We start from the raw sequence: 13,592 nt of genomic DNA, 5'->3' as shown, positions 1-13,592 counted from the left end.
GCCCCCAGGCATCCATAGGGAGGAGGATCAACAGGTGTACCCCCTGGGGCCATCCACCCAGGTGACTCTGGGAGCATCTGGCCCATCCGAATCCCATCTTCCTGTGGCCTCAGCAGCTCCTGCTCCACAGGCTGAGGAGGGTGCCACTGCCACACAGCAGGACCCCGAAAGCAGGCCGGGGCCCTCCAGGTCTCGGCCCTCCTGAGGGCGCCCACCAAGCTTATCACAGACAGGGCGTCACAGTCAGTAGGCTGTCTCCACCTCCACTGTGGATGTCTGGGGAGCACCAAGATGTCGCGACAGGGTTGGGAAAGTTAAGAAGATGTAGTTGCACAGCCTGGGTATGGGTGCTAGTCACTTGTACACACTGTTCACTATTGTCAATAATCTCCCAAGAATGTCTCCCTGCCTATGGCTCCTTGTTCTGATGGGCAGTGTTCTTATCACTCAGTTTTGAAACTTTCTGCACAGATAAAGGCAGGTATTTCAGTCCAGGGCTTCTTCCCTGTGCTTTGTGCAGTCTTCAGACTAAAGTGATGGTCTGGCCCCACACTCCCTAAACACATTACTGATGTCTGCACCTCTACGGTGCTGGTCATTGCTACCAGAATATAGTGGGCAGGCATCACAGAGTTCTCTCATTCTCTTTGTGTGCTCTCAGCACCTTTAAGGTGGGGCTGGCCCCCGTCTCTTCAGCATCTGTGACCAGTGAAGCTGTGATCCTGAAGGGCTCAGGTGCTGAAGGCGGACAAAGGATCAGATGCTTCTAAAGTTTCATGGCTGCATCACAGAACGCATGCTCTGGGGGAGGGCGGGGAGGGGGGTGCGGGGCAGTGGCATAGTGGTATTGTCACTGGTCTGGTAATCCAGAGACCCAGGGTAATGCTCTGGGGACCTGGGTTTGAATCCCACCACGGCAGATGGTCAAATTTGAATTCAATAAAAATCTGGAATTAAGTCTAGTGATGACCATGAAACCATTGTCAATTGTCATAAAAACACATCTGGTTCACTAATGTCCAGAAATCAGCTGTCCTTACCCGGTCTGGCCTACACGTGACTCCAGACCCACAGTAATGCATTGACTCTTAAATGCCCTCTAAACAAGGGCAATTAGAGATGGGCAATAAATGTTGGCCTAGCCAGCGACACCCACATCCCAACAAAAAAATAAAAACATTCTCACAGGCTGTGTGAAGATCTATGGAGTGTCCTCACCACATGTCATTGTCATCCTGCAATTGAGCGACTATTAGGGCCTCCACCGTGTCCCGTGTCCCCATGACAGGAGCATTATCACAGAGGGTTTACACACTGCCATAAGCCAGATTGGAGTCAAACGTTCAGAGATGCAATGTGAGGATCTATGGTGTCTCCTCACTGCATGTCATCATCATCTTCCACAAATCTAGCAGCTATGAGGCCCTCCCTAAGCGCACCTGCCTTGTCTCTGGCAGTGCGAGGGCCTCATCGCTGCCTTCGAGGACCTCATCCCCGTCAGCGTCCTCCTCATCTGAGGAGACCTCCATCTCCTCCTCAGCCAGCTCCTCTCCCCGTTGGAGTACCAGGTTGTAAAGGGCGCAGCAGACAACGACGATGCGTGACACCCTCTGCAGACTGTATTGCAGGGCTCCGCCAGACCGGTCCAGGCACTGGAATCTCATCTTCAGCATCCCGATGGTCTGCTCCAACAAGTTGAGAGTTGCAGCATGAGCCTCATTATAGCGTCCCTCTGCTGCAGTCTGAGGCCACTGCACAGGTTTCATCAGCCACGGCCTCTGTGGGTAGCCCTTGTCCCCGAGGAGCCATCCCTGCAGCTTCTAAGGACCCTGGAAGACTTCAGGGACCTGTGACCGACTGAGAATGCAGGCGTCGTGTGCTCTCCCTGGAAACCATGCGCAGACCTGCAGGATGCGTTTCTGGTGGGTGCACACCAGTTGCACATACAGCGAGTGGAATCCTTTGCGGCTGATGTAGTTGATCGCATGTTGTGATGGAGATATGGGCGCCACATGAGTGCAGTCGATGGCGTCCTGTGCCTGTGGGAAACTCAAGATCTGGGCAAATCCAATTGCTCTTGTGTCCTGGACCTGAGTGAAATGCACAAAGTTGTGGAGAAGATGGCATCTGTGACCTCATGGATGCATTTGTGGGTGGCGGATTGTGAAATCCCACAGGGGTCACCTGTGGAGCCCTGAAAGGAGCCACTGGCGTAGAAATTGAGCGCCACAGTCACTGGCAGTGGATGCCCTCCCTGTCCCTGTGGCGCCAAATCCTGCAGTAGCTGGCAGGCGTGACTGACCAGTTCCCTAGACATGCACAGTCTTCGGCGACACTGGTTCTTGATCATCTGCAGAAATGATAGGCGGCGTCTATAGACCTTGGGTGTCACTAAGTGCTGACCAGCAACAGCTCACGCTGGCTCTTTGGCAGCGTGTGTGGGAGCCCCAGCCGCCCCTTCTGAGGGTGCTGCTCCTGTCTCTGCGCAGCCAGGAGCCTCAGTTGCTCTCTCCTCTGTCGTCTTTGCTCCCTGTAAGCCACAAGGCACACAGCTAGTTCACCAGGCTCCATGATCCTGATGTACTCCTCCTGCAGGATGAAAGAGAGAGACTCGTGGTTAGCATGGGTGTACTAAGAACCTGTCCTGGTTAAGTGTGGAGGCCCCTTTACGGCTTCCCAGAGAGTGCTGGCCACCACTTGGATGGCCAGAGATTAGTGCGCTGCATGGCTGCCTGAAACCCCACCCACCTCTGCCCCACTCCACCCGACCGATTGGCGGCAGCTTTGCCCACTGGACTGCATGCTGTGCTCTCAGCACAGGCACAGGCATTCTCCTAACCCGCACTGCAAGGCTGCACTGTTAGCTTGGACCATGGGGGAGAATGGTCCAAACTGGGATGATGACATTGCAAGGGGCTGTGAGCACCTCCACCAGTGACTGCTCCATGACCAGCTTTAGCATGGAGATTGTACAACATGCCCAGTCGTCCAACTGTTCTGCAGTCCACTAAAACGCTCATTATTTTGCAGTCTGTGCTGGAAGGGTGAAAAGCTCTGGAGCACTTGGCGGCACTTTGATGCCTCTGTGTTGCTTGAGTGGGCAGATAAACTAGAGGCCCGACTCTAATCATATCAATGGCTGCACCAGAACTGTCTCAGTTGCAGAGGAATAGTCACTTTATATAAGGTGTCCCTAATGGACAGCAACTTCCCTTGCCCCCTCTACCCCCCCGCCCTGAATGCTTGCACCCCCCTCGCCCCCAAGTTGCCTCAGCAGGGCTGCCTTTGCCCCCCCCCCCCCCCCCCAAACAATGCACCTCAAGCTTGAAGTCCAACAGGCAATGCTGGTGAGCACTGTGCAATGTCACTGCGCACTCACCTCCGTGTTCCCCTCAAAGCGCAGCCCGCCAAGTGCATGCCTTATATATGCTGCTGTGAAACACGTCGGCGGGAAGTGGGCGGATGATCCAGCAGGCGGAGGGAACAATTCCAGCAGGCAGGGCTAATAATGATATGCAGATGTATTACAATGAGGTTCCCGATGTCCAATGGCGGGAAACACGGCCCGCCATCGGTGGGCTAAGCAGATGATCGCGAACTGCTTTCACACCGTTGTGAAACTGACTGCGCCATATTGTCCGCTCACGCCAACGAACACGCCCGACGCCCGCGGGCACGGAAAACCCTGGCAATTACCTTTTTATCCCAAGAGTTTGATTTGAATCAATTGATGGAGGGAAAGCTCACTTTTCCCGATGGCTGTAATGGTTTGAAGTAAAATACAGGAGGTAGTTAGAGTCCAGTTCCTGGCTACATACAGTCAAATGTCCATTATTCTGCCAGGACAATTTGCAAAGTGAAGGTCCCACCAGACAGGGATGCAGGATCAAGATGGGGCCGCTGTACTATTGACCAATTGTGCAACTTAGGAGTGGATTTTTAGACCTCCTTACAGGTGAGCATGGAGGCCGGTAGGCACAGAATTTGGTGCCGCCGATTGGTGTGCAAGTTTGCTGGCACCTTCCCGCCCTGGGCCATTTCCCCAGAGAATGGGATTAGGGTAGCTGGGCTACCTGCCTGCAAGCGGCGGGTTGCCAATTAAATCTCTTTAAAAGGCTATTGAGGTCTATTGTCTGAGGCTGATTGCAGTTTTCCAGAGGTGTGGGGGACTAGGCCAGCTGCCTGGAGACAGCCTCCCAGCTGTAGACTGTGGGGCCAGCTTTGAGTGGCTAGGGGCCTGTCTGGTTTCAGCTGTGGCTGCAGGCCGCCCATTGGCGGGGTTCCCCCTTCACTGTGGTAGCCCAGCTGCCAAGGGCAATTTTTTATTTCAAAGTTTAAAATGTTGGAAAAGGGGGTACCACCATCTTGAGGCACCTTCTCTCATCTGAAAAGTCAGCCTGCTGGGTGGTTCTTCAGCGATGGAAGGCCTTCTGCTGGTGATCTAGCTTCAAGAGCTAGTCCGCCATCCTTGATTGGATAGCGAACCTGTCCATTGGTCACTCAGAGGCCAATTCAAGGAAAATCGCAGCCAATCCCCCCCCCCCCACAATGCAGTCTCCTGACCTCCATTTAACCCTGAGGCTGGGGTTGCAAAGGCCTCAGGGAAAAATCCTGCCCTTAGTCTCCTCTGTGGCAAGGCCACACAATGGGATTGGTGCCTCAGAAAGTTATTCCTTATATAGGAAATCAAATCTAAACCCTTCAATTAGATTATAACATGTACCTCACCCCCACATATCCAGAATTCAACATATATTAGTCTTTAATTGCCTCACTGTTAAGTATCTGTTATTCTCTGTACAATTGTTCGCTCCATGTTACAAAGTGTGGATATATGTTGACATAATTAATTTTGCACATTTCCAAAATTGTGCTTTTTTCTCTCTATTTACGAGAAAGGACATTCAACATTGTACCTTTTAAAGGTACAGTGCTCATCAAGTTAATGATTGCTGCTGCTTGTATTGTACAGGTGCCATCCTCATCCTGTGTGGAATAACACTGCACCTGATTCCGCTGGGAATGCTGAACCGTCCAATTTATTTAAAGCAAGACGTGGCCGGGGATAGTGATCAGAGGGAATGCCGGCAGAGAGAGCTGCAGCTGCTCGATGACAAAAAGGACGTGATCACTGATGGAGTGTCAAAGGCAGAGCTACCAATCAGTCACCATCCAAAACTTGTCCGAGGATCTCTCTCGAGTCAGAATGAACTGGAGGAATCTAACTCCTTACGATGTGATGAGGAAGAGGCTGTCGAGCAAAATCACCATGCTCCCGCTGACTTGTCAATTTTACAACCTGAGGACCTCTCCTTATTTCATGAACCAACTTTATTAAGACAGTTGCATTCCACTGACCAGCTGGACTGCAAAGTCCAAAATAAAAATTCAAGCCAAGTGCTGGCCACAGTTGACGTGCCAACTGACACAAGACACAAGGGCTTCTGTAGGCAGTTTGGTGCCCAACTGAAGTCTATTTCTGTTAGTGTGAGAGACCTCATTGACTTTACTCTGCTGACTAACCCACTCTTTATTATTTTCGCTATTTGCTCCTTCTTCAGCCAACTGGCCTACTTCATACCATATTTTCACCTGGTAGCCAAGGCCAAAGCTTTGGGCATTGAACCATTCCAAACCACTTTACTCATTTCTATTGCTGGTAAGTGCTTTACTATATTATTCAATTATATATAGTATAATTATTCACAAACTCAGGTAATTACTGCTTTCTTCCTCTTGTTACTCCATTGGACTTTATCACTGCGGTAAAAAGGTGGCAATGTTTGGATATGAAAAACCCTGATTTTGATTGGCAGTAGAAAAACGCCAATACTATAGGAAGTTGCATTCTGCTACATTTAGTTATTTGTTCCATAGAATCACAGAATGGTTACAGCACAGGAGGACACCATTCAACCTGTTGTGTCCATGCTGGCTCTCTACAAGAGCACCTCAGCTAGTCCCCTGCAAATGTTTTCTCTATAGGTGCCTATCCAACTCCCTGGCCTGAATTTTTTGCTCGTTGTTATGACCCAGCAGTTGGTAAAGCTGAATTACTTAAAAATCCCAGAGGGAAACTTTGAGCAACTGTTATAACCTATATTTTTAAGTGGTGCGTTTGAGAGCCAATTCTAAATTCAGGAATCAGACCACCAGTTTTTGAGAGGTTTTATATTAAACTAAATGAAACATTTTATTAAGTTACAACACAGTAAACACACACACATGGCTACAAATTACTACTATCATAACTTTTAATCAATTCCCAGACTAATCTCCACTAAGGCAACAGCAACCCATAGAGTTTTAAGCAGACACCAGGCAAAGCATTTTCACCTTACAAATTTAAAATGAGATTCCTCTCACTTTGGTTCCTGTGGAGACAATTGTAGGCTTACAGCTACTTTGATCTTACATTGCCTCTGCCCTGCACACACAAAACTGCCATCAGTTATATCCAGCATATCTCGTTGAATGTATATTCTCATTGTATCACCAGCCTCTTTGAACTCCACCTCTCCTAACAATAAAACCCCTTTCATAGTACCAATTTTATTAGTGATATAAACATATTGCTTGGTCTCTACTAGCTAGGTGCTAGATTTCACCCCATTTCTTGAATGCTCTATTCAAAAAATGCAAATGCACTCTACCTCTCAGACATCTCAAAATTAGTACACATCAAAGTACCCAGACTAGCTGGCTTTAATCCATTTAAGACACACCCACAGACTAAACCTCTATTTTAAAAGAAAAATATTATATAGATTAATAGCTTCATGACATCGTCGGGCGCGCACTATCAGCAGGCCCGGGAGCAGACAGGAAACGTGCCCCTGACCGCGTTTTCACACTGGTTGGTCAATTATCATCCAGCCAGCGTGAAATACGCACTGAAAAAGGCTCAGCACTGCCGGTGGGGGCGGGGAGAGGGTGGGCGCTGACGTCACTGCGGATGCTAGTGAGCACTTCCACTGAGCCCCCTGAAGGTAGCCAGCTGCCTCAGGGAGCTGCAGACCTCCACAGAATAAACCTTATAAGCATACCTTATAAAAAACCAGTCCCCAGATATCTCTTTTTATTTTATTTCCCCGCGGAGATTTCATCCCGCCCTGGATCGAGGTTTAGGCAAAAATGTGAATGCCGCCTGGCTTGTTGGCCCGTCCGCCAACCATAAAAACTGGATGGGCCGCGAAAAATCGCTTTCTATTGCCTCCTTAATGGGCTTAATTACCCGCTTAATCTTGGCAGGTACACTTCTGACTGCCACGTGCACCACCAAGCGAGATATCACACGAGTGCGCAATGACGTCAGGACGCTCGCCTGACATCATCTCGCGCTATTTCGCGGCCAGACGGGTCAGGCGCACGCCTGCCCACGGGACCTAAAATTCTGGCCCCTTTTTAAAAGCCCCTATTGCATCTGCCTCCACTACGCTGTCAACTATTGCATTCCAGATCCTAACCATTCACTTCATAAAAAAAGATTTTCCTCAAGCCACCATTAGTTCATTTGCCATATATCTGCGTCCTCTGGTTCCCAACCCTTCCGCCAAAGGGAACAATTTCTCCCAGTCCACTTCCCAGTGGAATGATTTTGAGCATCTTTTTCAAATCTGTTCTCAATCTTCTCTTCTGTAAGAAGAATAGCCCCTACTTCCCCAATCTATCCACATAAATGAAGTCCCCAATCTCTGGAACCATTCTCATCAATCCTTTCTGCACCCTCTCTAAAGCCTTTGCATCCTCCCTAAATTGTGGTGCCCCGAATTGGACACCATGCTCCATTTGAGGCCCAACCAATGTTTCATAACGGTCTATCATAACTTTCTTGCTTTTGTACTCGGTGGCTCGATTTATAAAGACCTGGATCTATTGAGCAAAGGGTTAACATCAGAAGCACATGATACTGGTGTAATGAGGATGTAACATCACCATGACTGAGAGATCTGGAGGGAGCAGAAGTTCCAACCTTGTGCAGAGGTCCCAATATATACATGGTAGCTGTAAATAAAAAGTTATGGTTTTAACAAAGCTACAGTCTTGAGCAGCTTACTATGGTAGAATAGACAAGCCCCGAAGAGTCCCAATCAGATCCCGAACATGTGATGAAACAGCATGCCTTATTAACCTCTTTCTCAATCTGCCCTGCCACCTTCAACAATATGTGCACATATACCCCTCGGTCTCCCTCTCCTGCACCCACTTTGGAATTGTGCCTTTTATTTTGTATTGTCTTTCCTTGTTCTTCCTACCAAAATGTAGCACCTCACACCTCTTTGCATTTCATTTCTCCCTGTTCCACCAGAAGCCACACAGGAACAGACTGGCCTGATTTTCCCTTGCTTTCTCTAGAGAAAATCTTGCCATTCCTTGTGCCATCCCTTTCATTGAATCAGGATGGCCCCACTGGACTGGGAGCTCCCTACATGAGGAATTGGAGGCTGTGAGCCATGCCATACATTGTATCACACCACTCTCCCTCTTCTAGAATTAAAATCCTTATAAGGTGACTGGTTATCATTGACAGATTTCAGCAATACAGTGCTATTGTGTGATGCTCAAAATAAGTTGATCTCTATGCTTGCCTATTCTAGCGTATCTGTGCTATAAGTGGAAGCAATAGTGCGAGTCTGAGAGTGGGCAACTGTCCATTTCACCTTGAGCTCTGAAGAAGGGTCATATGGACTTGAAACATTAACTCTGTTTTTCTCTCCACAGACGCTGTCAGACCTGCTGAGTTTTTCCAGCATTTCCTGTTTTTGTTTCAGATTTCCAGCATCCGCAGTACTTTGCTTTTATGTTATATTCATTTCACCTGTTTGTTGGCAGTCCCTCATTTCTTTGTTTAAGTTCTTCAGAACAGGGATCCTGGATCCAAGCCAATTCCCTACCTGATTAATTCAAATTAGACAGAACCCATCAATTCTTTTTTGCTTTAACAATGTGTTATAACCTAATGAATAGAGAGACAGCTTCACAACAGAACAATATTTCTGTTTGGGGAAAAGAAAACATAATTTCAATTGTTGCAAAATACGTGCTGTTCTAAAGGTGCAAGTTAAATTAATTATCAATTGCCCGGGAGGCGTTTAATAATGGTGTTAGGCTGTGGAGCGGGATCTTGGTAACTATTTTGATCCCAGCCATTACAACTTTTGGCAACAAATCTAGATTATGTTGCAGAAATAATTAATCAGTTCTGCTTCTCTAGCCTATTTTTAGAATTTTCTTCAAAGTCGACCTTTGGGATATCCACTCCCTATCCTAGAAGGTGGGTGAGATTGCTGCTCCCAGCATTGCTTTATAATTGGCCATTAGGGGATCTTCAAACAATAGGTACATAGCACCACACAATGGTTGGAAATAGATTTGCAGCTGCCAAGAAAGGAGGGAGGACATGCATTGATAGCTAGTGCTTTCAGACCTCATAATACCCCAAAGAAGAAAAACAAGGAGAGAGCGAGGGAAGAGGCTGGGAGGTAACATAAAAGGGAACCCCCAAGGTTTTCTATAAGTATGTAAATAATAAAAAGGTGGTTAAAAAAAAGAGTAGAACCGATTAGAGACAAAAAAGGGACTTGCATGTGGAGGCTGGAGAAAGAGCGGAGGTATTGAATGAGTACTTTGCACCTGTCTTTGCAAAGGAAGAAGATACTACTCAGGCCGAGGTGAGAGAGAGAGTAACTGGTACACTAGAAGAATTTACAATTGAGAAGGAAGAGGTGTTAGAAAGGCTATCTTTACTTAAAATAGATAAGGTACCAGGACAGGATGAAATGCAGCCAAGGGTACTGAGGGAAGTGAGAGTGGAAATTGCAGAGGCACTAGTGATAATCTTCCAGTCTTCCTTAGACACAGGGGAGGTGCCAGAGGACCGGAGAATTGTGAATGTTACACTCTTGTTCAAAGAGGGGTGCAAGGTTAAAGTCGGCAACTACAAGACCAGTCAGTTTGACCTCAGTGGCAGGGAAACTTCTGGAAACTATAGTTCGGGATAAAATCAGTAGTCACTTAGGCAAGTGCAGGATAATTAAGGAAAGCCAACATAGATTATTTAAGGGAAAATCATGTTTAACTAACTTGCGAGAGTTTTTTTGAGGAGATAATGGAGAAGGTTGATAAGGGAAATATTCTTGGTGTGGTGTATATGGGTTTTCAAAAGGCATTTGATACAGTGCCACACAACAAACTTGTGAGCAAAATTCTAGGTCATGGTATAAAAGGGAAAGTAGGCACTTGGATAAGAAATTGGCTGAGTGACAGGAAAGTGATAAATGGTTATTTTTTGAGGTTGGAGGAAGATTTGTAGCAGTATTCCCCAGGATTCAGTGCTGGGACCCGGGACCCTTGCTCTTCCGGATATATTTTAATGACTTAGACTGTGGTGTGCAGGGCATGATTTCAAAATTTGCAGATGATATGAAGATTGGAAATTTTGTCAACTCTGGTGAGGATAGTCTTGAACTTCAAAAGGGCATGGACACGTTGGTGGATTGGACAGACAACTGGCAGATGAAGTTCAATGCAGAGAAGAGTGATGTCATTCATTTTGGCAGGAAGTTTTTGGTGAGATAGTATAAAATAAAGAGAGAGCCTCTAAAGGAGGTGCAGAAACAGAGGAACCTAGGTGTATATGTACATAACAAAAACAGAATTACCTGGAAAAACTCAGCAGGTCTGGCAGCATCGGTGGAGAAGAAAACAGTTGACGTTTCGAGTCCTTATGACCCTTCGGCAGAACTGAAGTATAGTTAGGAGAGAGGTGAAATATAAGCTGGTCTAAGGTGGGGGGCGGGGGGAGAGAGAAGTTGAGGGTGGGATGGTTGTAGGGATAAGCAAGCAGTGATAGGAGCAGATAATCAAAAGATGTCACAGACAAAAGGATCAAAGAGGTGTTGAAGGTGGTGATATTATCTAAGAAAAGTGCTAATTAAGAATGGATGGCAGGATACTCAAGGTACAGCTCTAGTGGGGGTGGGGTGGAAAGACTAACAAAGTATTAGTTGTAGATTTAAAAATAATGGAAATAGGTGGGAAAAGGAGAATCTATATAAATTATTGAAAAAAAAAGGGAGGGGGAAGAAACGGGGTGGGGATGGGGGGAGGGGGAGTTTAAGATCTAAAGTTGTTGAATTCTTAATTAGCACTTTTCTTAGATAATATCACCACCTTCAACACCTCTTTGATCCTTTTGTCTGTGACATCTTTTGATTATCTGCTCCTATCACTGCTTGCTTATCCCTACAACCACCACACCCTCAACTTCTCTCTCCCCTTGCCCCCCACCTTAGACCAGCTTATATTTCACCTCTCTCCTAACTATACTTCAGTTCTGCCGAAGGGTCATGAGGACTCGAAACGTCAACTGTTTTCTTCTCCACCGATGCTGCCAGACCTGCTGAGTTTTTCCAGGTAATTCTGTTTTTGTTTTGGATTTCCAGCATCCGCAGTAGCTTTTAGCTTTTTGTATATGTACATAGGTCACTGAAGATGGCAGGGTATGTTGAGAGAGCAGTTAACAAAGCATATAGTATCTTAGCCTTTATTAATAGAAGCATTGAGTACAAGAGTAAGGATGTCATGTTGAACTAGTATAAGACACTAGTTAGGCCTCATCTGGAGTACTGCATCCAGATCTGGGTGCCATACTTGAGGAAGGATGTGAAGGCATTGGAGAGAGCACAGGGGAGATTCACAAGAATGATTCCCGGGATGAAGAACTGTAGCTATGAGGGTAGATTGGAGAAGTTGGGACTCTTTTCGTTGGAGAAAAGAAGGCTTGCTTTCAAGATATTCAAAGTATTCAAGATCCTGAGGGATATGAGCAGGGTAAATAGTGAGAAACTGTTCCCACTCAAGGGAGCATCCAGAGCTAGAGGGCACAGATTCAAAATAATTAGCAAAAGGAGTAAATGTGATGTGAGGAAAGGTTTTTTCACCCAGAGGGTGGTTGGAGTCTGGAACAAACTTCCTGAAAGGGCAGTGGAGGCAGGTTCGATTGAAGTATTCAAAAAGGAATTGGATTGCTACCTGAAAAGAGAGAATGTGCAAGGTTACGGGGATAAGGCAGGGGAGTGGGTCTAGGTGGAATGCTCTTTCAGAGAGCCAGTGCAGACTCGATGGGCTGAATGGCCTCCTTCTGCACTGTAACGATTCTGTGATTCAGTTTTCAAAATACTTTTGAAGTGGGATTACCGACGTGATAAAGGGGAACTTGACACAAAGCAAGTTTGCACAAAAGGCAGTGAAATAAATGACCAGATAATGTCTTCGTGATGTTGGATGAGGGATTTTTTAAAAAAAAATTTCATGGGATGTGTTCATCGCTGGCAAAGCCAGCATTTGTTGCCATCCCTAATTGTCCTAGAGAAGGTGGTGGTGAGCCAGAAAGTTCCCATACAACCAGTGCCATACGATCTTTTGCATTCACCTAAGAAGACAGTTCAGCCATCAGTTGAATACCTCAACTGTTCTGTCTGACGGTACAGTGCTCCCTCAGCTCTGCACTGAAGTGTCAGCCTAGATTATGCACTCAGGTTCTTGGAGCAGTAACTGAAGCCACAACCTTCTGACTCCTGGCCTACAGTGTGACCAATGAGCCAAGGCTGACAGTGTGCAATCCCCTATGCTGTGGTTCAGCTGACCTCGTTTGTGGCGGTTTAGACACCAAATAGAAGTTAACCACATCTTTAAAGGAAAATCAGATGGAATGCCATCGCTGATGCCTTCAAATGATAGTTATCAGAGTGGCGTGGATGGACAGAGTGGCATGGATGGACAGAGTGGCATGGGTGGAGAGAGTAGCATGGATGGAGTGTGTGGCATGGATGGAGTGTGGCATGGATGGAGACAGTGGCATGGATGGAGAAAGTAGCACGGATGGAGAGAGTAACATGGATGGAGAGTGACATGGATGGAGAGGGCGGCATGGATGGAGAGAGTAGCATGGATGGAGGGTGTGGCATGGATGAAGAGTGGCATGGATGGAGAAGGTGACATGGATGGAGAGTGGCATGGATGGAGAGTGGCATGAATAGAAAGGGTGGCATGGATGGAGAGTGGCTTGGGTGGAGAGCTGGGTTCAACTACTGCTCTCTTATCTACAATTATTACATAGCCTGAGAGGCATGAAAATTGGGGGAGGAACTGAGAAGAATTGGGGAGTTTTCCTGGCTAATAGTTATCCCTCAACCAAGATAATTAAAACAGATTATCTGATCATTTATCTTTTTTAAAATTAATTTTTGGGATCTACGTGTCATTGGCAGGGCCAGCATTTATTGCCCTTTGCCAGGTGGTGGTGAGCTGCCTACATCTGAGTGGTTTGCTCATTTCAGAGGGCAGTTAAGAGTCAATCTTGTGAGTCTGGAGTCACACATTGGCCAGACTGAGTAAGGACAGCAGATTTCCTCCTCAAGTGAACCAGCTGGATTTTTATGGCAATCTTGTAGTTTCATGATCATTATGGATGAGACTAGAGTTTTATTCTAGATTTATTAATTAACTGAGTTTAAATTCCTCCAGTTTCTATGGCGGGTATTTAAATTCACGCCTCCAGAGCATTAGTCCAAGGGTGGCCAGTCCAGTAA

General features: G+C 46.7%; 1 protein-coding gene across 3 annotated transcripts in view; it reads left to right on the top strand.

The window, feature by feature from the left end:
• The window catches only part of LOC144681554 (monocarboxylate transporter 5-like), a 70,647-nt gene that overhangs the window by 44,504 nt on the left and 12,551 nt on the right, over positions 1 to 13,592 (top strand). For all 3 annotated transcript variants that reach the window (XM_078543224.1, XM_078543226.1, XM_078543225.1), the window contains one exon: positions 4,973 to 5,659. In XM_078543224.1, the coding sequence (XP_078399350.1) occupies positions 4,973 to 5,659 (687 nt within the window). The remainder of the gene's footprint in view (positions 1 to 4,972; positions 5,660 to 13,592) is intronic.

Source organism: Cetorhinus maximus, chromosome 6 (assembly GCF_964194155.1).
Source record: "Cetorhinus maximus chromosome 6, sCetMax3.hap1.1, whole genome shotgun sequence".
NCBI classification, from domain to species: Eukaryota; Metazoa; Chordata; class Chondrichthyes; order Lamniformes; family Cetorhinidae; genus Cetorhinus; species Cetorhinus maximus.
Note: the sequence above shows the minus strand (reverse complement) of the source record. Positions and strands in the feature narration are given on the sequence as shown.